Source organism: Durio zibethinus, chromosome 21, assembly GCF_047325235.1.
Source record: "Durio zibethinus cultivar Kanyao isolate XHJ-2024 chromosome 21, ASM4732523v1, whole genome shotgun sequence".
NCBI classification, from domain to species: Eukaryota; Viridiplantae; Streptophyta; class Magnoliopsida; order Malvales; family Malvaceae; genus Durio; species Durio zibethinus.
Window position 1 is genome coordinate 1,518,323 of NC_143182.1, and position 25,762 is coordinate 1,544,084.

General features: G+C 34.5%; 5 protein-coding genes and 1 long non-coding RNA gene across 10 annotated transcripts; 2 read left to right on the plus strand and 4 right to left on the minus strand.

The window, feature by feature from the left end:
* Window positions 1–217: 217 nt before the first annotated feature.
* LOC111305908 (AT-hook motif nuclear-localized protein 1-like) lies at window positions 218–4,909 on the minus strand. Of its 2 annotated transcripts, XM_022903775.2 has the most exons (7): window positions 4,603–4,690; window positions 4,252–4,307; window positions 3,436–3,849; window positions 2,594–2,661; window positions 1,985–2,116; window positions 1,122–1,283; window positions 218–756 (listed from the first exon to the last, which is right to left on the minus strand). In XM_022903775.2, the coding sequence occupies exons 3-7, from the start codon at window positions 3,782–3,784 to the stop codon at window positions 475–477; spliced, it is 993 nt and encodes a 330-aa protein (XP_022759510.1). In that variant the 5' UTR covers window positions 3,785–3,849; window positions 4,252–4,307; window positions 4,603–4,690; the 3' UTR covers window positions 218–474. The 2 variants fall into 2 exon arrangements, with proteins under 2 accessions (XP_022759510.1, XP_022759509.1); XM_022903774.2 differs by lacking the exon at window positions 4,252–4,307 and having other exon boundaries at window positions 4,603–4,909.
* A 1,153-nt stretch (window positions 4,910–6,062) lies between these two features.
* Window positions 6,063–10,718, minus strand: LOC111304628 (65-kDa microtubule-associated protein 4-like). Of its 3 annotated transcripts, XM_089750163.1 has the most exons (14): window positions 10,419–10,557; window positions 10,125–10,183; window positions 9,961–10,047; window positions 9,669–9,866; window positions 8,917–9,563; window positions 8,646–8,801; window positions 8,345–8,504; window positions 7,993–8,144; window positions 7,759–7,895; window positions 7,572–7,645; window positions 7,316–7,356; window positions 7,071–7,204; window positions 6,958–7,001; window positions 6,063–6,809 (listed from the first exon to the last, which is right to left on the minus strand). In XM_089750163.1, exons 10-14 carry the CDS (start codon window positions 7,577–7,579, stop codon window positions 6,290–6,292), a joined length of 747 nt encoding a protein of 248 aa, XP_089606289.1. In that variant the 5' UTR covers window positions 7,580–7,645; window positions 7,759–7,895; window positions 7,993–8,144; window positions 8,345–8,504; window positions 8,646–8,801; window positions 8,917–9,563; window positions 9,669–9,866; window positions 9,961–10,047; window positions 10,125–10,183; window positions 10,419–10,557; the 3' UTR covers window positions 6,063–6,289. The 3 variants fall into 3 exon arrangements, with proteins under 3 accessions (XP_089606289.1, XP_089606290.1, XP_089606291.1); XM_089750164.1 differs by lacking the exons at window positions 7,759–7,895; window positions 10,125–10,183 and having other exon boundaries at window positions 8,907–9,563; window positions 10,419–10,718; XM_089750165.1 differs by lacking the exons at window positions 6,958–7,001; window positions 7,759–7,895; window positions 8,345–8,504; ... (4 more) ...; window positions 10,125–10,183; window positions 10,419–10,557 and having other exon boundaries at window positions 7,289–7,356; window positions 7,993–8,133.
* Window positions 8,409–10,971, minus strand: LOC149512747 (65-kDa microtubule-associated protein 3-like). The gene is made up of 9 exons (XM_089751073.1): window positions 10,845–10,971; window positions 10,419–10,490; window positions 10,271–10,340; window positions 9,974–10,124; window positions 9,698–9,866; window positions 9,322–9,551; window positions 8,917–9,126; window positions 8,646–8,801; window positions 8,409–8,504 (listed from the first exon to the last, which is right to left on the minus strand). The coding sequence occupies exons 1-9, from the start codon at window positions 10,969–10,971 to the stop codon at window positions 8,409–8,411; spliced, it is 1,281 nt and encodes a 426-aa protein (XP_089607199.1).
* A 2,657-nt stretch (window positions 10,972–13,628) lies between these two features.
* On the plus strand, window positions 13,629–16,140 carry LOC149512748 (uncharacterized). Its single transcript, XM_089750011.1, has one exon. It carries the CDS (start codon window positions 13,802–13,804, stop codon window positions 15,734–15,736), a length of 1,935 nt encoding a protein of 644 aa, XP_089606137.1. The 5' UTR covers window positions 13,629–13,801; the 3' UTR covers window positions 15,737–16,140.
* Window positions 16,141–16,518: 378 nt separating this feature from the next.
* LOC111304629 (uncharacterized) lies at window positions 16,519–19,640 on the plus strand. Of its 2 annotated transcripts, XR_016331115.1 has the most exons (4): window positions 16,519–17,212; window positions 18,277–18,346; window positions 18,849–18,932; window positions 19,068–19,640. It is a non-coding gene; the product is annotated as an uncharacterized LOC111304629 (long non-coding RNA). The 2 variants fall into 2 exon arrangements; XR_016331114.1 differs by having other exon boundaries at window positions 16,519–18,346.
* A 534-nt stretch (window positions 19,641–20,174) lies between these two features.
* On the minus strand, window positions 20,175–23,594 carry LBD19 (LOB domain-containing protein 19). The gene is made up of 2 exons (XM_022903777.2): window positions 22,782–23,594; window positions 20,175–20,659 (listed from the first exon to the last, which is right to left on the minus strand). The coding sequence occupies exons 1-2, from the start codon at window positions 23,064–23,066 to the stop codon at window positions 20,333–20,335; spliced, it is 612 nt and encodes a 203-aa protein (XP_022759512.2). The 5' UTR covers window positions 23,067–23,594; the 3' UTR covers window positions 20,175–20,332.
* Window positions 23,595–25,762: the final 2,168 nt, after the last annotated feature.

Here is a 25,762-nt window from a genome sequence, read left to right on the forward strand (position 1 = left end):
ATATATATTTTTTACTATTTAAACTTCAAAGCTAACCGGTAATTGAGTTGCATACCTACAAAATTTTGGTCGTGGCTCAACCATAACCAAATTTAGGTAGATAAATGGGTGGTCATTGGTCAAGGATGATATGATAGCAGGTATGTTGGAAAAAAATTAAAGAATGCATTAGATTTTGACCAAGTTATTTGTTGAATGATCAACGAAACCAGATTAATAAAGCTGACGAAAAATTCACTACTCCATAATTGCAAGATTTAATAATCTAGGACAGTTGTCATCAATAAATTCATCAATCAGAAGAAGGATGTCTTTTGCCTGAGACATTAAAACCTAGCTGGATATCAGGAATGCTAATCCTATTTTATCCTACATTAATATTCAAGAACACATACACACGCCACTTTTTGTTCGAAAGAAACATCAGGGATTGATCAAGTCAGCCTCCGAGATAAATGATTGTAATTTATCAAATTAACCTGCAGGCAAAGAAATGTTGATATCGGTTGCTGAATTTCTTGGCTCCTGCATGGTGGCCCAGTTTTCTCTTCCGAAGGTAGCAGTAGCAAGGTTTGGTTTCGGAGCATTCGTATTTTGTGGCGAAAGTACACGTATGCCCTCCTCTTTTTCTGCATTTGATGCAGGTGCAGCAACTATAGTCGGGTTTGGTGCAACAGTAGCTGGTATGGACTCGTTTTTCTGCTTCTTCGATTTATGGTCATGCTGGTTGCCCGGCAAAAAACTGCCCACGACAACCTGATAATTCAACAAAAGATTAATCAATATGTTCAAGACCAAGACACTTCTAGACTATAATTCTTTTAAATTGTTTTGGAATGGCAGAAACCACATATTCAGGAAATGTAAGAATGGCCAAAGATCAATTGCAGTTTTCTACGATTTTGACACAACTCTCATGTATGTTTGTTGACTGATGCAAATTCTTGTTCTCATAGACAAGGATTACCGTCTAACCAGATGCTCAGCATATTGCTTAGACTACCAGTATGAGGGTGAATCGACAATCAGTTAGACATCAGTTGCAGAAAGTGAGACCCCCACATTAAACATATTATTGCTTCTAAAATGTAAGGGAAAATTTATAAGACTAAAACGCTTACCTGTACAGGACTGGCAGCCACCAGAAGCCCAGCAACTCCTCCCCCTACAACGCGGCCATCAGGGCTTGCCAAAGAGACACTCATCCCACCAGATCGACTTCTGGTTCCTTGAGTTTCGGTAGGCATGAAGGATCCAGACAAGGAAAGTATCTCAAAGCGACCCTACAAGGAAAGAATCCAGACAAGGTTATTTTAAGGATTATAAACAAATCCTATTTTTCTTTTTCCTCTCATATACATAAGCCATTGGTTACTAAGACTAATCCTAAAAACTTTAGTCGATACATGGTAACAGATCCCTCATCATAATTGCAAGTTATGCCCCCTCCAGTCCCTTCAAGCAATATGTCTTATCTATTTGACATCATGAGTATTCAGCAACTGTGTTAACTTTATGACATTTGTATCTTTTTCGCACTGACTATTTCACACACCTAAATACTACTAGTTTTTGACGATGTTTTCTGGGTGGAACTTCAGCTTACACCTGTGAATTATTAAGTAAATTCCGAACAGCATACATCTTCCTCAATGTACCATCTCATAATCATTAAAATTAATAAGAGTATTGTATAAAGAATTGTCTCTTCTGAAAATAACTTGACAAATTTTATACACATTAAAATCATACATGTTTTCAATGTTAACACATGGTATCATTTCAAACCTTATTTCAGAGCACATTGTGCAACAAACCAACATTCACACCCCGGAATCAAACACGTCACAGATACACTACAGTTTCTGTAATGATAACAATCTTGGCATGCATTAGTGAGAAACTAAACTTCCGTACGAAATAAAAATATTATTGGAAACTCCACATACTTCAGAATGGGATGGTAATATCTAATTTGCCTAACCTCATATGTCAGAGTACCCCCAGAAGAATCAGGCTGACGAAGTGTAACATTTGAAATTACTCCATTAGCAGACAGGATACAAATAGCTCTTGGTCCTTGTTGAGAAAACGATATCACCTTCATAGTTACATCCTTAAACACCATATAAAATCAAAGATGAAGTAAGAAAAAATGTAGATTTACTGATAACGAAACCCTAATGAACATGGAGTAAAGAAAAGAATAGCTAAAAGTACCACCACTAAACTTATCTTTAACATCATGGCCGAAAAAAAAACAAAACCTTATCTTTAACACAAATCTCATAGTTCAAGAAGCAAAACTAAGATAACAAACACCTTAGGGACCTACAAATTCTTCCAAACACAATAAAAAGTTATTATTCATGCATTCTCGGAGTAAAGCCTATTACATTTTAATAATTGTTTATATTAGTTCAGCCTATTGGAAACAAACTTCAAGATTTTACAGTGGCCATGTGTGAGATCACTAACAGCCAAAACAGAATGGACCCAGAATTTCTACATAAGTCTTTAGCAATGATAGAAATGAATCATAAGAATCTTTCCCTTAAAAATTAGCAAAGCTACTTCCCATGTCAAAACGTACCTCACCGGCATTGACAGTGATGACATGTGGCGTAAAATTTGTTCCAACAGAAGTAGCAGCCCACTCACCTACAAAACAATTAAGGAACATTTACAAATATGTAATTTTTCTGTTAAGTAAGAAAATCATGTGATAATATACACTTTAGCCCTGTTTATCAAACTAACATAGATCTACTGCATGGTTGAGATTAGGCATGAAATCAACAAGTAATGTATTTATGCGACAAAGCCCTTTAAACCAGGTTCCAGAAGGTCAGAAATAGAGACAGGTTTTCTGTCTCCTCAATCCTTGATAACAAAAAGACATTACCAATCAAGCAATCTTGCTATTTTAACAAATTTCATTCTGTTTCTATCATTGGGAGCATCTTGAAAAATCCTTGATGAAAAGGCAAGAGGAAACAAATCTCAGCCACAAGTAGAATATTCCTCAACCTCACACAGTCACACCAACCCCACAAAAAGGCCACTTTCTTATTCACTGAATCAGCATTATCCTTCCAAATCTGAACAACGGCATCTCTGATAAGGTCCCACAAAAAGTTTAACGAGTATTATTAACGAGTGACTTCACATATGGAATCTTTCAAAGAGGCATTCAGATATTTCCAAAACAATTAGGGGACCTGTTTCAAAACCCTAATGCAGAATTACTTGCAATTAGTTTGAAGCATACTCCAAGAAACAAAACAGAAACCAGAAACACTACCATTAACTACCAAATCTATAACATGAAATTCATACCAACCCCGGTGATTCCAAGTGGCAAACTCAAACTAAAACAGTAACATGCTAAATTTTGAATTTAAAGAAACAATTTTCTTCGAAAAGGCTTATTACCTAAATTCTCCATGTCCATTCCCTTCTGATGCTTGATCTGGTAACCACTACCTCGCCCTCTCCCCCGCTTTCCTCCACTAGAGAACTCGCCTCCTCCGGGTGGGACAGATGAGGAAATAGGCATTGGTGATAATGCCCTTGCCATTGTCCCATCTGGTCCATATTTCCTAGGTCTACCTCTCTTCTTCTTTTCTGTAGTACCAGTTAATCCTACACTAACTGGCGAAGCGTCCACTGTGGTTGAGCCAACGCCACCACCAATCTGGTTGGCATTTTCTGTCCTTGGCGCCATATGATAAGCTGATGGAGCTTCTGCTCCTATCACTGTAACACCTGAATTTGTTTCCATGCATATACTGCAAACAAAGCTATTCGCCACAATTATATCTAGCTTACAGAATCAAAGCCAACCACCTACAAAACAGAAATCCACCAATCAAAAATCAGAAAACTAGCAAAAAAAAATACAATGTTCTCAAAGTAAACCCAACAAGAAAAACTGCTAACCAGTAGAAGAAACAGACAAGTTATTTGGGATTAAAACCAGTGTTCTCTTTCATTAACAGAAACAAAAAAAATAAAAAGCAAAATGGTGTCAGAAGCTAAAAATTTCATGAAAGTTTTACTCAAAATAATTTACTTAAAAAAATGGTCCATAATCAGCTCTAACCCCAAGTGGCAATTTTAAGAGATTAAAAAAAAAACTAAAAAATCAGAAAAAAAAAGAAAAAGGATAAGACATTTTCAGGGGAAAAAATTTCAAGACATAAAGATCCTAAAAAAAAAAAATTAAAGATGCAAGTGAAACTACTTAACTCAAAGCTTAGCTTTCTGTTTAGTTCATAAGGTCACACCTTCAACACAAATTAAAACTGATAAAAAAAAAAAAGAAAATTTACTGTGAGAGAAATAATTACATAATCAACCTAGAAAAACTGCCAATACTTAAACATAAAGATATTCAAAACCACCAAGCTTAACTTAAAACCTTTTTTTTTTCAAGACTGTAAAAGAATAAAACTGTAAATCAACCAAAAATAAAAACTTTAATTTTCATCTCAAAGAAAGAAAGAAAGAAAATCATTAAAGCATGGATTTTTTTTTACAACAAAAAAAATACTAAATAAACTTTGAAGTAAAAAGATAATAAAATGTAGAGATCATGACCTGTAACTTATAAGTACAGCCCAGGAAAACTCTTCACTGACACTGTTCCCTCAGACCTGTTCACATTTTTCCAGTACTGAAGCAAAGTACTTTCAAAAGCTTTTTCTAGCCAACCAAGCAGAATTTTTTCCCAAAAAAAAACTGTTTTTCGAAGATTAAAAGACCAAAAAAAAAAAATACAGGGTTTCAGAAAACAGCTGGCCGGTTTTTTATTTTCCTTGTCTGAACAGAGTCTTTTACTTGAGAGAAAACAGGGAAAAAAAAGTGAAAATATAAAATACGAATAAATCAATAATTTAATAAGGTTAAAATAATTATTAATAATTAGTAGGTAAATTGATAACCCCGATAATATAAATTTTGGTTAAGAAGGAATTTCGCGTCCGTGAGGGGAAATTGAAATTTGAAAATTGAAAATTGAATTAAAATGGGGTAAAATAGTAATTTGCTCAAAAAGATATGGGAAATATTGGAGAAAAAGTAAAGTAAATAACTTTCTTAAAATATATATTTGTGTCTTCCATTTAAAGCTGCAAAGTTGGCGTTGGAGGGCCGACCCTTTTATTGCCGCTGACCTGCTTTTTGTCTTTTTCTGCGAATAAAGGATGAACATCTTAGATTTTGCCCTTGACTTTTTTCTTAATCACGTTTGTGCCACCATAGACAGTGGATTTTCTTTTTGTTTTTTTTGCCCGTTTGTTCTTCTTTCACTTATTTTTCCTTTTTTTTTTTTGGGTTATTGGCGTTTCTGATTTTCCTCCCCGTAATTATGAGAGTTGGTGACTGAGTGGTGATCGCGTCACCTGAGAGTGAAAGGCAGATTATCTGATGGTAGAATTTGATTGGATTACTCTCTTTCCTTTTTGCCATTTATGGCATATCCTGGCATTCGTAGAAACCACACCAATGACAGTCAAGAATTTCTCTGGAAAAGAAAGAGAGAAATTTTTTACATATTGAAGTAAACCAGGCGTCCTGGCAGATGTTGTAGTAAAGTGAAAATTAAACGAAAATATCTGGGGCAAACCTTGTCGCAACTGTAAGAATCTGATTGGCTGGTGATTTTCATCATAGATCACCCTAGTTTATGTGCTAGACGGTTGAATGAAATCCTAACCTAAAGTTGGTGGATCGTTAAGTTACACTTGTACGAGGTATTGTTGTATGAGAGACAGCCACGTTGTTATGTATTGCACATGCCTACCGAGACAGGGCCCCGCTCTTTCAATCTTTTTCAAAGATCATTAAAGATAAGCTGTCCCCAACTTACCCCGACCGGTATTTGGTATTTTGGATTTGGTCTCAGCGCTTAATCATACAATGATGAAAATCGAGGATCTTCCTTCATGACGACCGCCTGAGAGCATTGATGAAATATTTAATAATACAAAAAAATGGTAAAAAGCAAAAAAAAAAAAACACTATGATTTGTTAATTGGTTTAAAAAAAAAACACTATGATTTGTTAATTGTAAACCATCAACCTTGTTTATTATCCAAGGTATGATTCAAATTCAACAACCTCAGTCAATTGGATTTTGACACAAAAGTCCAAGGTCGGATGCTTAGTTACAATGACACTAAAAAAGCCCATCAAATTTGACTTAACCACGCAAGTAATATAGAAACAAGGAAATCTTTTTTTTTTTTTTCCTTTTTTCAGTATATAAAAACCCAAAAGAGAAAAGTTAGTAAGTAATAAGGTTTACGGAGGAGTTCGTTCCCACGTGACGCAAGTCACATACGGGTTTTTCTGGGTCTTTAGGACAGAAAAAAAAACCTGCTCTTGCCTCTTCAAAAGAGCATTCAGTTTGTTGAACTTGTTCCAAAATCTTTTCGACATTATAAGCACCCAAGTTTGCTGGAGTAGCTGGTGTTATTGCCACAAGCATAGAAGCCGACACCGTTGAAGAAGTTGTTGGCATTGGAATTGGCATCGCTTTTGGGGTTCTGTTTTCTTCGTCACCAATCAAAGTTGGCTTGGCAGGCGTATCACTACCCGTTGGTGACGTACAACCAGGATATAATCTTCTTCCATTCTGTACTTTTTTCTGATCTTCCATGAAATTCACAATGTTGGCATTGGAGTTCACTGCAAAAAGTGGAGAAAGAGGCTTTCGAACTGCGGGTGACTCAATCTCGCTCAACTTTGCTGCACTTGAGGTATGCTTTTTCACTAAACGACCAGGAACCTCAGAGTTTCTCCTACTACAGCATCCACCCCAATGAAAAAAAAAAAAAAAGACAATATTTTTCCAATGTTAAAGGTCTAAAGTTCCATGGCTGAACGAAATCATCGCAAAAAAGGAAAACAGTATTGTACACCTTCTAATCTGGTTATAAGATTAGAATATACCCGAGTGAGTCGCAAAACCACAGGATCGCTTCTGATTTAGCAAGCTGTTTTGAATCAAATAGTCAGCCTTTATTATTAGGGTGGAGACAGTTAACAAGTTTCTCAGGCTTTACCTGCTGAAGCATTGCACCACCGAGGGAGAGTTTCCTGTTCCAGGAGCCTTCCTTCCACTTATCAATGGGCTGGGTTTTGAACCATAAAGTGTTTTCTTCTCTTCTATCACCATTCCGTGAAGTTTCTTTTGATCCTTAAACACAATTCAAGCACAGGTTAAGATGAGAAACTTGTTATCATCAAACTGAAGCCTAAAAAGTTAATGGAAACAGATTGCCTCTGCCTCTCTAGTTCTTTTTCTTGCCTTCGGCTGCTGTAGTCCTCGAGTATAGAAAGAAGTCGCCCCTAAATGCAATTAAAAATATCATCACGCAATTACTAGAAAACAGGGCAATGGCAATGGCTATAACAAGTAGTAAAAGAAGAAAGAACATGATGACATCTTAACTTTGAGCAACTCAAGTTTTAAGCCAAAGTGCACAACTTATATAGGATTTGATGGAATCAAATTCAGAAATAATTTGTCCTAAAATGTAAAAGGATTTAGGGAAAGTGCTTACTCCATCATACAAGAACTCAGTCCCTCTCTCTTTTTCCCGAGCTGTGGTTTTTATAGTTAAAGCCTCCACCATTGCTGCACCAAAAGAAAGAAATTTATAGAATTGATCTTTTATAAATTTGTAAACACATCACCAGGCCAACATTAAAGAAAATCAATATATTTTTAAATATTTCACTGCAATACACCTGGTTTGCTGCATTAGACTTAGGGCATAGTAAAGGAGTTTGCTAGAGACAGGAATTTTGTTAACAACTGCTCGAGCTTTCTCAGCCCGTTTTAGACTGAGGTGTAATCCTCTTCCAGCATTATAACGGTTGTGATCCTAAAGTTCGAACAATCTATAAGTCCTCAATCTAGTTGTGAGAAACAAGACTGTACATTATTTACAAAAAAAAAAAAAAAAGAATTTTGAGTCCAACCCTATCGTACTCTTCCAGCCAGCTCTCTTCTTCACATGCTGCGAACCACTTTTCCACCTTCTTGAGTGTTTCTTTACGGCTGAAAGCTTCCTCTCTAACCTTTGAAATCTCGAGGTAAATTTGTTCCAACAGGCACAGAGGATCAATGGCATCTGCAAGACATTTCCGATAGCATCAATGGCCCTTCCAGACAAAGTTCATTTTAAAATAAAATCAAAAGGCATTCCTCAAAAGTTAGAAATTTATATTCAGAAATTGAAAATTAACCTGATCTTGGAAGCTCACAGGTCACAGGGTAACACAAGTAAATTTCTTCATATTATAAAAATAAAATTTGTGCTTAGATATTTACCAGACTCGATAGTGTCAATCAAATAATCTATTGAAATAAGTGCTTCCATCACCATGTGAGTCCTTCAGCACATATCCTCTAGTTCAACCTTCTTTTTCAGAACAATTTCCTTCATTCTACTTGTTTTGAGCTGCTCCAGCCTAGAAACTTCCTCCTCAACCTACATGAAATCACACATACAGATAGTTCTATACAATTCATTCCCCAAAATAAACGCAGTGAAAATTAGTGGTAAAAGTCGAGAAGCACAATTGGAAAGTACTCAAAATCGTAAGTCTAAAATAGTGTTCTCAGTACTCACATTTTTAATATAGTCAATGGAGAGCATATTGGGCTCTGCAATGTCAGGTTCAGATGCTGCAATTTTACAGGTAACATTCAGAAACATCCGTTGTTCCTCTTCCGGTGTATCCATCAAATGCCAAAGCTCCAACAAAGCAGATGCAAGATCTTGAATCTGGTAGAGGCACAACTCAAAGGATCAGAAGTACCAAGCAGAAACAAATGTGTAATGTCTTAAGACATAAAAATGAAAAAAAAAAAAAAAAAACTATATTTATACCAGACCCAACCTTCTGCATTCTCTTTATCTTTAGCTCCCGCAGACTTTGAATTTGACCGGTCAACCTTGCAACTGTATTGTTACTTACATCTTTTGCTCCATTTAAATCATCCAAGGTAGGGTGGATTCTACAAACTGTTTGTTTGAAATCCATACCAAGAAATGTGCACAGTGAGTTTATAGTATTTAGGTGGTCTTCCACCTGATTCAGACGATTGATCTGCAAGTGGTGTTAACTGAAATCATTACGAGATTGCTGTCATGTTGATAGTAATGCTCAACTAACCCAGCAAAATCCTAAATTACATGTGACTTGTCAATCAATATTGATCCACTAATACTACGCTCTCAAGTGTCAAGACCCTTGTTGCTAGTCTCCTCATTAAGGGTTAACCAATCAGAAGGGATATCTAACGTTCTCATTTTGAATTTCATGCAGCTCACTTTGCAATTCTTCAAGTCTTCTCAGAGACAGGTTGGTCTCGTCAACAAGCACCTTATTTCCATTTTGTTCTTGAAGCCCCGAAATCTCATTAGATAATTTTTGTATTTGCTCTAGAACTCCAACAATTTGATTAATTCTTTCCACTTTCTTTCTACGCATATCCTCCAACAGTGGACTAATAGTTTCAAGTTCCCGCCAGGCTTCAAATCATGCTGAATAGATATAATCAATAACATAAAATTACTCACAAAGTCAGAAAGAAGCCCATGTTCACTAATACAAATATATTGATTTCAATACTAATTAACCGCACTTACATGCACTGGGTTCTCCCCAATAGAAGTACAGGTATCTGAAATTTCTGCCTTGGCAATGGCACTATCTCGTTGCAATTTAGTTCTGCATTCTTTTGCCTCTTCTACTATTTTCATGTAGACCTTGAGGCATTCTTGTTCGTGTTCAAAAAGCATTGTATTCCGTTCGCCATCAGCCTCCCCAACTTCATCCCATAGCTTCTGTTATAAATAAAATAGAGATAACTTTCAAAATATCTCATGTCCAACGAATAAGCAAATGTTGAATATGACTATGAGAGATCTCAAGGAGAACCTCTAGTTCACACAGCAACGATCCGCAGCTTGTTTAAATGCCCGCAAACTGCTCGCTGTAATGATTTAACATGGAGTAGGTAATATTCTGCAACGACAAGAGGCCTTTTTAAACCAAGTATGAATGCCAAAGTAAAAAAAAAACCCGATGAAATAAAACAGTACCTGAAAAAGTAGAATGTGAACATGATGATGCAGAATTACAGTTTCTTTTCGTTTAATTTCTAAAAAAAGATCAAAAGAATATAAAATTGTCGATGTTTGTAGTCAATCATCACTCCATTGAATATCACACTGATTAAATGCCTTACTTTAAAACAATCCTGTATTCACTTTTTCTTTCATATTCTTGTCGGCCAAACAGACACCGTGATAATAAATCTAAAATTGAACACAAAAACAAACAAATTCCGATTCAACGAAAATGCAAGCTTGAAAAGGGGAAAAAGTGAAAATTACCGTCAACTTTCGAACTAGACAAGTGTTCTCGCTCAGTACCGTAGGGGGTGATTGATGATCGGAGATCGTATTCTGGATCAGGGAATTGCGGGTAAACCTAGAGAAAAAAAGGAAACAACGCTTGAATTTTGAGCGAGATTATGAGAGGAAAAAGGGGGCGCCGAAGGAGCCGTTATGTGGAGGATTGTAGGAATTAAACTATTAAAGCTTTATCTGACACGTCATTGGATTGGTGGGGTCGACCGAGACGTGGCAAAATCAGGAAGCGCCAGTTATTATTACCTTTGATATTTGGTCGGTGGGAATCGGATTGGGGCCGGTCAATGAACAAAGAGGTTTTTCAGTTTTAAATTTGAAATTAAAATTGGCAAATCTTCTCACGAAGCATCAAATATCAGTCAAAAAGAAAAAAGATAGTCAAAGAACGTTCAAAGCCTTTCAAACATGAAATCTGATGAGCGGAGTAACTTTCATTTTCAAGTGTCCAACTGTCCATGGAAGGGCAGCGTGACCCAGCCCCATATCCATTCTCCACATTTGGTGACGCTACCATAAATAAGGTCTACAAGCATTCAGAATCAAATCGATATAATAAAAATTTTAAATTTAATTCGAAATTTAATTTAAATTTAATTAAATTTTAATTTTTAAATTTGAATCCGAAGTAAATATAAATGTACTTGAACTTATTCTATTACACTAGTTTTCTAAATTAAAAAAAAATTATGACTTTTAAATTCGATTTTAAATTTAATTATTTTTGTTTAAATTCAAATTTAAATTAATATATAAAAATAAAATAATAAATTTTAATTAAAATAATAAAAAAAATATTAAAATATAAAAATTAAATTAAATTCGTAAACTATTAAAATTAGATATTAAAATTCTCAAATTTAACTCGCTTAATAAATTAAATTATTTGAATTCGATTTGATAATAAGTTAACTGAATTAAAATTTTATTTTAATAAAATTCAACTAACTTAATAATATTTATATAGCATTTACACTCATAATTTATTATATTTTATATATTGGATCGAGTTTGGTATGTTCTCAAATCACTTTTTTTTTAATGAGTGTTTTTAATTTTAAGAATTTGTTTAATCTATACTTTCGTAATTTATTTTTTTATTTTAGAAGTAAAAATAAAAAATAAACTTTGGATTAAAAATGAAAATACTATTTTTAAAGATTCTATATAAAAATATGTAATTGTTGTATCTAAAAAAATGCATGATTTGTTGATTTCCTTTAGGATTAGTTATTTTATAATTAGTGTTATACTTTTTTTTTCTCATTTTCAATTAAGTATTGTAACTTTTCAAGAAGAAAATTATCAACAGTATATAACGTAAATAACATGTACAGATGAAGATTTAGTCTCACAAGTTAGAAATGTTCAACTCAAAACGCAGCATTCTAAAATATATAAGGGATAAATTAATAATTTACTTATCAAACTAGTTTAGGGATTTGATTTTCATTCTTAATTTCACAAAAAATATAAATAAAATAGTTAATTAACGTCAGCATATTATTTCATTTAATTAATTATTATTTTGGACAAAAAGTTATTATTTATTATTATAATCAATTATACATTTATTAAAATAAATATTTATCATTTAATTATTATATATAATTTATTTTTTAAATTCATAATTTGAATTGAATAAGTAAATATTGATATGAAATAATTATTTTGATGATTTTTCTTAAATTAAATTATTTTGATGATTTTTTTGAAATATGAGATTTATTATATCTGATAATCACGTTAAATATTGACTAATTCAAAATTAAATCAAATCAAATTTTATAAAAAAAAAAAAAATTCTCTAAAATATTTTTTTATTTACAATACTTGAAATTAAAACTTTATTTAAAAAATTAAATTTTGTATCACTTAAACTAGATATTAATAATTAATTTATCATTTTGAATATTCAAAATCTTTCCCAATCTTTTTAGACTTCCCTGCCTTTATCCATCTCTCTCATCCATTTTCCCTCACCTATATCATTAGTGCAATCATCTTACACTAGGACCTACTCATAAATGCATCCTCCGATTTTAGTAAAACTTTCAAATGAAATCTCGTATTTATATGCAGGGAAAAAAAAATCAGCATTAAGAGAAAAAGACTATCAAAATAATGAATAATAATAATTTTATTTTTTAAAATTAAAATTAAAATATTATTTGAATTGTACTATTCATTGTTTTTATAAAACTGAAATCATCATATCAAATTAAAATAGTTTAATAAATTAATGTAAATAACTAAAAAACAAAATGTTGAATTGAAATAATATAATAAATTAATACAAATATGTCAAAAAAACAATAAGATGCATATTAAATTACAACAGCATGTGTTGTTAAAAACATGTTAGTTCAATTGAACAAAACATTTATCAAATTGGCAAAATTAATGTCACTCGGTTTGGGTCACTAACTAAAATTATGGCTATAATTATGATAAATATTAATAATAAATGTCACAACGAAGTTTGTCGTGCCTACAACTAATATAGAATAGGGGGATTTACCCACCATACACTCCCACTATGAAATTTTGGCCATTACTTTTTCTCCGTATATTTCAAGAATCTAATTTGTACAAACTACAATAAGCCAAGGAGTACTTTATTTAATTTCCGTGGCCCAAATTTATCTTTTATTGACTTTTACAATTCGATGAGGTTGGTGCAAATTCGGGATTGGTACGAATTTTATATCAATTTTCTTCAATGCTTATAGGTAGGACCAGTAACATATGGATATCGATGCCCATGTTTTAAAACACACTGCGTAAGTGTAATGTCAATAGAATCACGTTAACTTAGATTTGATAATTAATATATTTAAATTGAATAAAAATTAATAAATTATGTATTTTTATTATATTTTATATAAAAATTATATAAATTTTTTTGTTAAATTTATAATATTTTATTATAATTTTAATCGATTTGTTTTAATGGAAAACCAGAGAACGTTAATAATCGGACGTGGCATTAACCTTTAATTAACGGCACTGTCAAAAGTACATCATCCGATCAAAATCCATTAATTCTAAAGAAAGAAAAAGAAAATGTAAAAAAATAAAGATAGAACAAACAGAAACGGAACAGCAACCAAGACAAAAAATAAAATTAAAAAAATAATAATATAAAAACTCCAAAAGTTTAAATTGAAGTTGAAGGAGTAAAGGCAAGGATTGACTAAAAAAAAAGGGTTTTTAGAGAGAGAGAGAGAGAGAGACAGTAGAAACCCTTTGAGTTCAGAAAATGTCAGATAGAAACTGAACAAGCATAGAAGATATTGGGAAACTACCCTTCTTTCCCTCTTCTCCGACGGCCATTCCTCTCCGTGATGAATCCCCACAAAGCTGAAGACGATCTCTTCCATCACCACCCTGATCTGAGCCCGCCTTCCCAGATCATCCATACCCAATCACAGCCGTCCATTTCCCCTCCCCATGACCCACCCTTCTCCCTCCCCGAAATCGTCCTTTTCCGCTCCTCTTCCTCCGCGGACTCACCTAGTCGGTCCGATTCCGAAAACGACGACGCAGCCGCAACCACTCACCACGCCCCTTCCTCCACCGCAACAACTACAACAACAACCGACCTAACAAACACTGCCCAGAAAATTACCAATCAGCCCCTGGGATACATTAGCCCCGAGGCTCACATTTCCTCTCAGTTCTACACCTTCAACGCCGACTCTCATTCCCTCATGATCCGCTGCATCCGTGAGCAGCGTTTAGCGACTCCAGCTGAGATCCGAGCCGCCACACCCCGCTCTGTCCTCAAATCGTGGCGCGCCGTGTGGAAGGACCGCAACGAGGACACTGCTTACCTGACTGCGTGGAAGCGAATCCAAGACAAGCTCACCGCACACGTGGACCCCAATTCCGGTAACGAATTCCTTTGCTTCAAAAACAATTCTAATCAATTCGTTTCCCATGTTAACCAATGGCAAGAAATCGTTATGAGTTTCCATGGCGACGCCGATTTAAAACACTTAGGGCTTAAAGAAACAATTGAGAGAATCAAGCAAGTGTGGACTGTAGGTGCTAAGTTCTATGGAATTCCCGAGAGTTACATCAGGGTTTGTGTTGCGGCGTGCCCTGTATGCAATGCTTCCTCAGGATCTGCTTCAAGGAGTAAACGGCGTCGTTTTGAGTACACAGAGTCTTTTGACGTGCCTGCAAAGGAGGTACCTCATAGGTTGCAGCAATTGGCTGCAAAGCACAAGGTTGTGCTCTGTATCAGACAGAAATATATTAGATATAAGCCTTTTATGGCCGAGGTGAAGGATTATGCTTGTCATCGAGCAGGGGAGCCTGCAGCAAAGAAGTCAAGGATTTTGAAGAGGGAACCTTATGCATCTAAAAGGTGTGGCTGTGGATTTAGAATCAGGGCAATAGTGCCAATTGCCAATTATAATGATAAGGATAAGACGTTTGTATATCAAGAGGAAGGGATGGCAGTGTTTAAGTTGTATGCGGTGCATTCTGGCCATGAGCCAGGGCCGCTGGATGGGAATGCAAGGATTATGCATCGTGTTGTTGGGCATAAGGGAGGGTTTTTGATGGATCAGGACATGGTTTATGGGGTAAGTGATGATTTGGATAGTGAGGGGTTTGGATTAATGAGGAAGGAAGGAGAGTTGCAGCTTGCTGTTTTGCAGCAGGTGCAGGAGTTGAGAGCTGAAATTGGGTTGTTAGAGGGGAGGATTAGCAAGGTTCCTCATCAGTTGTTGGGTTCAGTATCAAGGGAGCTATATGATATTTTGAGTAAAGTAAGAAGTTTAGGGGAAGAGGGTCCAAAGTCAATGGTATTGCTTTCTGACAAACCTCATTCAGATGACATGTTGGTAGGGGAGAATGATTTGTCACACTGGAGTGATCACCACCATGATCGGATATATGGGGATGACAAGGATGCAGAATTGATTGAAGATGATGAAGACAGTTTTGGAAGGACACTTGGGGATGTTGTTCCTTGGGACCAAATGAGGACGGATTGTAGGAGTCAGAAAGATCTGATCAGCGAGCCTTGTAAGACAGATAAGTGGTTGAAATGCAGTGATTTTGATGAGAAGAGCATTCTTGACTGTGAAGATACTAAACTAACCAAACCCATGAGACATGATGATGGTATAGGGACAGACGTAGGTCTTGTTGGCATTCAGGTTGATAGTTTCTACCAAGAAAATCCTAAATGGTATGATTCTCCTTGTGGATTAGATTCCAGCACGGATTGTGGTGACAGTGGATTTAGACATGGAGAGATTGTGTAGAATCTTGAAGAGCCAGGTTAACCCACTCTAACATAATCATGAATTTATATTATCCCCTTCATCCCTTCTCACAGCTGGCACTGGATTGTAAATTTATGTATACTGAAGATTGGAGCTTCTCACATGCTTTTAGGTATCTTTGTTGTGTGTGGTTTCTGTAAAGTATAGCCAATTGGGCTCATCTGCACATACCTTATTTATAACTATTTGTTAACAATGTTGTGGACATTCATGATTTTTAGACCAGTGACTGGTTTCCTCTTACTACGGACACCAGTGACTGGTTTCTTTACTCTTCGTTTTAGATTCTTGTATGTATACTGTATTATATGTGCTATCTTTCTTTCTTTTCTGCCCTCATTATGACATAAATGTTCCTTTGATCCTTTCTGTTCTCTTCCGTATCATCTGGTATCCTCCCTTTGTTTCAAAGCTCATTAGTGCATGACAGGTTCACCTCTCTTTACTAATTTCAAAGAGTTTGAACTATCTACTAGTTGGCTTGATCATGCTGGTGGTTGTAATCATTATCATGTATTATGGGTCAAATTGTCAGGATGATTTCTATGGGCTACTTAATTTGTATGTTGCTTTATCCTCCCTCTCTTTTCACCTTTGTTTATTGTTATTGTTTTTTAGTTATGTATTGTGAACCATAGTAGTGATTGTCTGTGAATGTTTTAGGTGCATTGTACATTCAATAGTTCTTTTTGCTATGCCTATTACTGGAGAGCTTGACATCAAGTTCTATCAAGGAACTTTCTTCAACTGAGTTGGTGGGTACTGCCACGTTCTTTTTTCTGTGGCTTTTGCTTATCACTATTAATTTTTTGTTTACATTAATACTCTGTTTGGTAGCTCGATTTCCTTAACTCTGCTTGACTTTGCATTGATATGGAGAACCAGATGGTTGATAGAGTCTAGCTTGCTAGGGTGTTTGTATCATAACTCTGGTATTCTTACCCTGCCCAAAATCAGTCCTAATAATACTCTTTGTGTAGAGAAAGACTGAGCATATGCTTTTTTCTTTTGAAATATATATGATTTGGAGGAAAGATTTGGCTGCTGTTTAGGTTATTCTCTGTACTCAATGTCGGAATCCCAATAAATATGTTGTCTTGTTTTATGTTTCTCAATCCATTACCATGTTAAGTTGTTTTCTGGTGTCCCTGTGTTTTTTAATGTTCAACATGTCTCCATGTGTACATGTTGCGTGGGTTTAATATTATATCCAGGATTGCGTCTCTGTTGATGAATGATAGTTTAGAGTGTTCTGGTATGCCCCTCTTTCTCACTTTCCCTCTCTCCTCGTTGGTAACATAATGATTGAAATTCAAGTAACGTATTTGTTTAGGGAATTGCTGACTGGTTTATACTTTTACAGTTTCTTTTAACAAGATTAAGGCTTTGCAACTTATGCCTTGATTATGTCAAGAAGTTGGACCACCATTTTAGCCTGCAGACTGAGGTCATATAGTGAGTTTATAGTTAAAATTACGCTTGATGATTTAATAATACTTCTTCAGGGCTGACTGATGATTTAATAATCTTATCATATGGTTGCATGCTTGATATGTGATATTTTTAGACTGAAATTATCCAAATAATATAATAAATGACTTCTTAGCACAGTTTATAATTGTGGGGCTCTCATTGCAGTCAATAGATGTTGGGGCCAACCCTATTGTGGTGGGTCTGAATGAAATTTACCCTTACTTACAGAGTGTCTCATACCTAGACCAAATATGTGTGATTTCACAGTTTCTTTATTTGCATAGGTAAAAGTCATTTTGTTGTAAAATTATGGTAGCTTACTTTCTTTCTATAATGTAGTTATGGTCCAATTAAATTGAGCCTTTTTGGATATGGGAATTTGATTATATGCCAAAGTCGTCCACTGTTGCTTATGTCCCAAATGTTTGTGTACAGAAACAATTTAAACTTGTCAGAAATATTAATCTTTTAAGCTGTATGGTATTCGAAGTGGGCAAATTCTCCATTATAGATACGGTGCTTTCTTTTGTAAATTGTGCCTTTTTGGATATGGGCATTTGATTATATGCCAAAGGTCTCAACCCTTGCTCATGGCTTAAATGGTTTTTGCACAGAAACAATTTAACCTTGTCAGAAATATAAATCTTTTAAGCTGTATGGGAGTTAAAATAGGAAAATTATCCAATGCAGATATGATGCTTTCTTATGTAAATATTTTAAGCCGGTTAATTATAATGGAAGGAAATGCCACCTTCTTTCATAACTATGTGCTGAAATTCGAGTTTTGATGAATCCAGATGGTAGAAAAACTCATGGCTGATCCGTGTCCCTTATCGTATGGGAAGAGAAATAAGTTAAATACATAAAGCTTAAAGATTGGATTCAGTTCTAATTATGTTTCTATGTGAAGAAAGTATAAGAAGAGTCAAGTTATTGACTATATGAAAATATAGTATCCAAAGCCAGGTCTATAGTTAGGTGATGCAGGTTTCAAATTGAACTATAACTGATTCATATGTTTTCTTTAATCTATTTGACCTTTGCAGTCAATTTCTTGAGGAATTGATGTCATCATCTTTCTCCTTTATCTGTAGTGGCAGGTATCACTTGAAACAGGTATAATAGTTAGCAACTTTCCCCACTTTATATACTTAAATACAAAAGTTTCCTTTTGGACTCTGTATTTCATTAAATTAATCACCGGACTCAGTTTCATATTTGTATATATCATAAATACCTTGCATGTCTGAAGTCACTTGGGGTTATTTCTATTGCTGTTATTGGTTATTAAATGATGCTGTAGCTTGAAATATTCAATTCAACAAACTAGAAGTTTGGTACATATGATCTACTTTGAATTACAGAATTTTGTTAATAAGAGGTTAGGAGCCACGTAGGATATGCCCTTGAGGCAGACGTGCTCAAAATTGCTGGGGAATTTTAAACGATTATTAAACACTTTGTTATGTTAAATGGAATTGGCATTGCATCGCCACTAAGAATTGTTTCTCTGCCATGTCAAACCTTTTTCTTGGAATGAATATACTTTGATGTGGGGGATCCCCGTATGAAACTGACATAAGATCTTTGATCGTGGGACGCTCTGCTGGTTTTCCAGGCTTGGCATCATATGGTTCCTGAAGCAAGAGCATTCTTGACTTAACAAATGACAAATGGATTGAAGAAAATAAATTTTGCACAGGTAGTTACTCCTCCCTATGCGATTATGTATTAGTAGTTAGTCTCTGTCAATGTTCTGGAGATATTGCACTGTCTTTCCTTATAAAGTGGAGTGTGAATTTTGAGAGTGAGAAACGGCAATCTGACTTTTCTGCAGGATCAATCTTCCTATATGAAATGGTTGTACTTGTAGTATTGCATCTCTTAGCTATTTAGCTCTGGGGTCAGAACTGATTAGTTCTTCCCAACATTATTGTGGTGCGGAAGTCGGTTGTAGTTTTCTGCATTCTCTTCTTACATAGCATAAGCCACAAAGTACAATCTACAACAGTGGATTCAGGGACTGGATGACCGTGCATGCAGAGAATCTAGTTTACACATGCCAGAAAGTTTACATTTTGGAATTTTAGCGGTATTTATAACATATTGAATGATAAATATTAAGAATTGGGAAAAAAAAAAAACACAAAAAAGAAAGGAAGCCAAAGGTGGATGGTGCAAGATGATTATCTGATGAATGGTCAAGTTTGTCGTTTTAAAGAGTGCGTGTGGTTGGAAATGCTTTGGGCTGGATGGCCCCTCTTTTTTTAATATTACAAGTTTTTCTGGTACCGATCTCGCAAATTTTATCTAATCTTCATCAGAGTTTGTATTAGGAATTCAAAAGTATACTATGTAATGTCACTAACAATTATCTAACCTGCATGACAACTGACAAGTTCAAAGGAAATTTGATAGGTCTTATCTTATCACATGAATAGAAGACCTGCTCTTTTATAGCACAACTCTTAGATTTCCGGGCAATGGTTCTTGGACCTGAACCATGGGATGTTGTCGCGTGCCGTAAGAATGAGAAAAAACTAACTCGTTTTAGTGGCGCACTAATAAACAAAAGAGATGTCTGTGGGCTTCTAAACTGGCCCAACCATGGATTTAGCTGTTTAGCACCGACGCGTCAATGCTAATTTGGTAACTGCGAACTATGACAATTTCTTCTAGAAAGAAAAAAAAAAAAAAAAAAATATATATATATATATATATATATATATTAGACTATCACGTTTATCCACGATGCACTTTAGACTATCACGTTTATCCACGATGCACTTGTAATCAAATCATTGGAGGCAAGAGCATTGCTTTAGAGCAGCGATAGTTTCCAGGTACCTGGAAAATCGAATTACTCTTTTAAGTTGGGGGGATAAAAATGACATCCATGACTTGAAGCACTAAAAATTTGTAACAATCCAGAAAATAGGAACCCTTGAACAAGCTGAAAAACACGAACCGCTGCCGCTAACATTGGATGAAATTGTGAACTCAAGTAGAAAAAAAAGGGTACGATTTCATTAGATTGCAGAATCAATAGCAGTTATCTGGGACAAAGCACATGAAAGGTTATGGTTAACAACATCAGAAGTTTTAACTAGAAGTCGAAGGCCGGCATCGAACACCAGGAAGATATCTGGAGACAAATTCCCGGGCTAAAGCTTGAAGCTCCTCGTTCTCCATTTCTTGACCAAAAGGATTTGGAAAACTTGTGAGCTCGATTGAAGTCTGTTGTGGTTGTGGTGTATAAAAGTGCATTGACATGTCAGAAGAAGACACCAAGTCAGATCTTATTTCTGATGAGGAGTGAAGACTCGTTGCCGATAGGCATTGGGCTTGAGATGGTGGCGTTAGAGGGAAGCGCTGCAACGTAGAAAGACGGGCCCGAATGTAGGCTAACTCTGCCTGTAAATTCACTACCTGCAATCACAAGATAAATTTAAATTTATCTGTGAGTTAACAAACAGTTATTATTATATTTTCATATGTATATAAATAAAAGTACACTTGGTAATATGAAACACGAAACGAAGATTCAATATAAAAATAATACGATTTAAATTTTAACAAAAGTAATATATAAGTTTGATAAAAAAAAATGTTTCGTGTTTAACATATAATATAAATTTGATATGATAATTTTTATATTTTACACATATTTAATAGAAAAAAACATGAAATAAATCATGAATTATCAAATTTAGATAAGAGGTTGCCAACAGTGGAACGGAGAACAGTTAGAAAAAAAATTAATGTAATGTAAAAATAAAAAAATAAAGGTTTCTCACCAGGTAACAAACATACAGCGTCAAAATGAGACTTAATGTTTGTAAAATATTCATATTTTAATATTAAAATGGTATATATATATATATATATATTCAATTATAATGCAATTTAATATGAATAAATTAACTATTTGTCTTATCTCTCTCGAGGAATTTAAAATAATCAATTTTAAGAAGATAATGGTATCCTACCTAATTAAAGCTCATACTATATTTCTTTGTGCTCATCTGCCCAACAAACATAAGTGGAAAGAAGAAGAAGAAAACTGTATTCTAATTCTTGAAAGGAGTATTGTTAAATCCGTGTTCAAAATGGTTACATAAGTAGACCAACTTCCCAAAAAATCTAAACCTTTTTTTTAATAATGAAGGACCATTTTTCATGAAGTGATGAAGAAGATAGTTATCCATATTCCATGATGGGTTTCTCAAAAGGCATTTCATCAAGAAGATAATCCATACAAGTAAATCTCACCATCCAACAATAAAAGAAAGAGATTTCATTTGGTGAAGGAAGTTCACCATGATCGAACCTGCACATGGTAGGACCCATGAGCCTCTCCATGCATGAAGAAATTAACACCCATTTGTAGCTACACATTTTCTACTCTTTTAGCATATGAAAAAGTATATGCTTAAGACAAAGGACTAACAAAGTCAAAGCCAAAACTATTTGAATATTTCTCGAGTTGCTAAACTTGCTTGCTGGCTCCGGCAAGCAACCGAACCATTTTGCCATTCACCACTACGTGTGACAGCCACCAGCCGAAGCGCAATTTATTATGAATTTGGTGCAATTTCAATTAGAAAACACCAATACGAGTTAGACAACCAAAAAACACTACCTTTCCAAAGTAAAATTTAGCCAACAAGTCCAGTACTTTTATTGTTTTTAAGAAAATTTCGAGGGTAATGGCTTTATCCCAAAAGAAAAACTATAGTAAACAAAACTTTGGGTAATTTGGCTTTAACGTTTTGCAATCATAGAAGCCAAGAGAACCGTAACAGGCAAAGGCTACCACTAGGAAACCCTAACGAGCGATTGATCAAAAACCCTTTATGTTTTTAGTCTTTGGCGTTGAAGAAACAAATAGGGTTACAAATGTGAAAACCTTGACTAACTAGTTTACTTCCACAATATATATATATATATATATATATATATATATATATATATACTATTAATTCAGTTGTCAAACTTTTACCGGACGGCTACACCCTCCAAGACACACGTTTGCATGTACACTTGAACTTTTAATTAAGTTTTAGCCATTTCTGTTGGCCTATGGCTATGAAACAGCTGGTTACTTATGTCAAATCTGGTTATAAGATTTTACTCAAATTAGCTAGGAATGGGCTACTATAAGCTTCTCTTACATACTTCCACTTCTCTAATTGAGAAAAGTTGTAACCGCGCAGGTGCATGCAATAACTTGTGCACCTAAATGTAGAAAACAACAAAATTACTACTACTGTACCCATGATTCAGTGAAATTTTGAACTCAAAAAAGAAAAGAAAAGAAAAAGGAGGAAGAAGGAAAGCAAAACCCTAAGACCTAACGTTGACAATTAAAACACTCAAAGTTAATACAGAAAGATCGATGTTATCATGTTTAATGAATTTATCGATTCTTGCCTTAACAAGCCCCTTGCCCCATATTTAAAATAGTGACATACTCATGACTGTGGGAGAAATAATTACATATAGATAGGAAAAAGAAAAGAAATTTTAAAATCAAATTCAGAGGGCTGACCTGTTGTTGGAGGGTAAAGATGTGGCCAACACAGCCATAAACAGGGTCTCTAACCCTAGCCAAAGCTTCATAGCAGAGTGTAACAACGGCATCGACGCGCTTGTGAGCCGGTATTCGCTGCAGCATCTTTGAAGCATTGCTCGCACCAAAAACCTTGTGCACCGCAGCAAAGTGAGTCGTGCCTTGGTCCGAGTCAAAATATGGTGCAAATATGCACCCTTTCACGCACTTTCGCCGAAGGAATTTGCAGGCGCCACACGGCCCCCCTCCATTATTTGCACTCATCTGTCTTTGATATAGATCTATGATCTATAATCCCTCTCTCTCTCTCTCTCTCTACAGAGATTATCTCTGATTTTTAGAACTAGAAAGAAAATAACATGCGGCGGCGTCTAAAGAAAGAAAGAGGAGGATGTATGGGTATTGAGAGGAGCAGATCGGGCTTTGTTTGTTAACTGGTTTTAGATAAGAGAATTGTTGAAAGCTCTGCTACTTTGGTGGTGGGTCATTGCAAAAAAATACCGGTAGTTCCATCCTTTTTATTTCTATATATATTTCGTTTGTTTGTGATCAAATACAGCCGTATTCACTGTTTTTTTAAGCCAGCGATTCTTAAACAAGTTTATATTTGTTAATGTAGTTAACCACTAAGTATATAATATACAACTCACAATTTCTGAATTGAAATTTCATAGTTTGGAGTTGAAATTTCAGTAACTGTAATTTTTTTAGATATATTTATAAAAATTTATATTTAATATATTATTATATAGTGTATAAATTTTATATATTATCAGTGAATCAGATGATACTATTTTTTTAATGAGTTAATATTAACCTTTAAAATAAATATATAAAAAATTAATATTTTTTAAAATATTTATTCATTAATAAGATAGTATCATCCGATTTAATGATAGTATATAGAATCAATGCATTAAATATAAGAGAAAGACTTAAATAAAAGTTTTTAAGTGAAGTTCTCTACTAAAAAAGATTAAATAAAAACTAAAATAAAAAATCAAAACAAATAATCTTTATACATAGATTAAGTATGTAAATTTTTTTAAAAAATTAATATATTTTTTAGGTTATCATTTTCATTAAAAATTTTAACAATTTTTACTATTGAACAGGTATAGATCAAATTTAAATTATGGATTGTATTTTTAATTTTTTTTTCATATTATTGATCTTCTCATTAAATTTTATCAATCCATTGGTTTCAAATTTTTATTAAAGTTTTAATTAAATCTGTTTTATTAAAAAAACTTTACAAATTCCATAAAGAATATCATCTAAGTTTTATTCTCAAATATAAACTTTATTTATTAAAATAAATAAAAAAATAAGCTGTCCATTTTTTAATATTTTATTAACATGTTTACAGTAAGATAAGTCTTTAAGTGTTTTGTAATTAAGATGTACAGATGATTTTGGATTTAGATGTTTCCAACTTTCCATATAGATTGTCAATTAGTGGATTAAACATGCTTAGGTTCAATCTATGTATGACTATTAGAATTATATGAGTATATACACAATAAATAAAGGAGAGAAAAAGAGAGGTGGATCTGTTAATTTGTAGATTCAGACTTTAAAGCCACGGCAAAGTAGAAGGCAGAAGTGGAGCAGCAGCTTGCGTGAAGCAAACATACATGCGGATGGGGTGAGTGGCAGTCTCAATTGTTTTCAACTCCCAATCGCCGCAGTTGTAGACACGTGCGAACCCCATGTGGGCTCTCCTCTTGTCACCTCCAACTTCAGCTTTTTCTCAGCAACACTGTAAACAGATCACTGCTTTGCTGGTTTTTCCCTTGTCCCCTTTTCTCTCCTTTCCTTTTATTTTCACCTTTGTCTATACAACACTCCTTCCCACGGTTTCAGCTACTTACATCAGCCGAAACTGATTTAGCAAATGTTAATTGCCCCATTATTTTGCAAAGCAAGAACAATAATTTTATTGATTACTATGTTTTTCCAAGGTTCAATGGGGTTGAGTAATTAAGCATGCATGCATGTTATTCAGAAGAAATTTCATTGAACAAAATGGAGTTGAATTGGATCATCAAGGTCCCACTGGTAACATGGAGTGTGGTGAGATCGATATATCAGTTTTATTTAGGTTATTTCTTATTCTACATAGAATTCAATGAGGGTTGAGTTGAGAGATATCGTGTGCATATGTCCAACCTCTCTCACTATGTGTACTTTTTCACTTTTTTCACAATTGATGCATCACTTGCCCTCTAATTCATGTGCCCACATGCAGGTGGCAAGTCACTACTCAGAAAATGACATACATTCATAATTCACGATTGTTTAGTTTTTAGTTATGTGTAACTCAATCGAAATTTAGCATGCTTGCACTTGGATTTCATTTGCGAGATAGAATTAAAGTATATATGGTCAACATGCGACATGAATATGAGCTGAACGGTGAATACTGAAGACGGCCAATTGCTCGAAATGACTATCACAAAAAACCATGTTTCAATAAGCTATCATACATCAAATCACGACATGTGGCATTCTGAAACAGTGTCCCCTCCATCGTCTCTCTTAAGGAAGAAGACGAGACTTGTCAGCAAAACTCAGCAAACAGTTTCCTCAACAGGTTGTTGATTGGTTTTCCTCTTACCCCCTCTTGCCCGCTTTCTTTATTTTTTTCATTTATGAAGCTGATTAGTGATTTATATATGAAGCACAAAATGACGATTACAAATAATAATAAAAAAAACCTAGGCATTACAGAGATAAAATTTGTAATTAAAGGAGAAATTAATTAATAAATATAAGAGCTTAAGAGAAAACTTAGTGTTGAAAATTGGTCAAATTGTAGAGCCGCGCCGTTCGCCGCTTGTTTGGTACATGCATGAGACGCTGAAGTAACCGAAGGAAGAAAACTTGCTCCCTTCTCCTTACTAGTTAATTTTCTCACTCTTCCCTCTTCAATTCCTCACACAACTACATACCAAAAG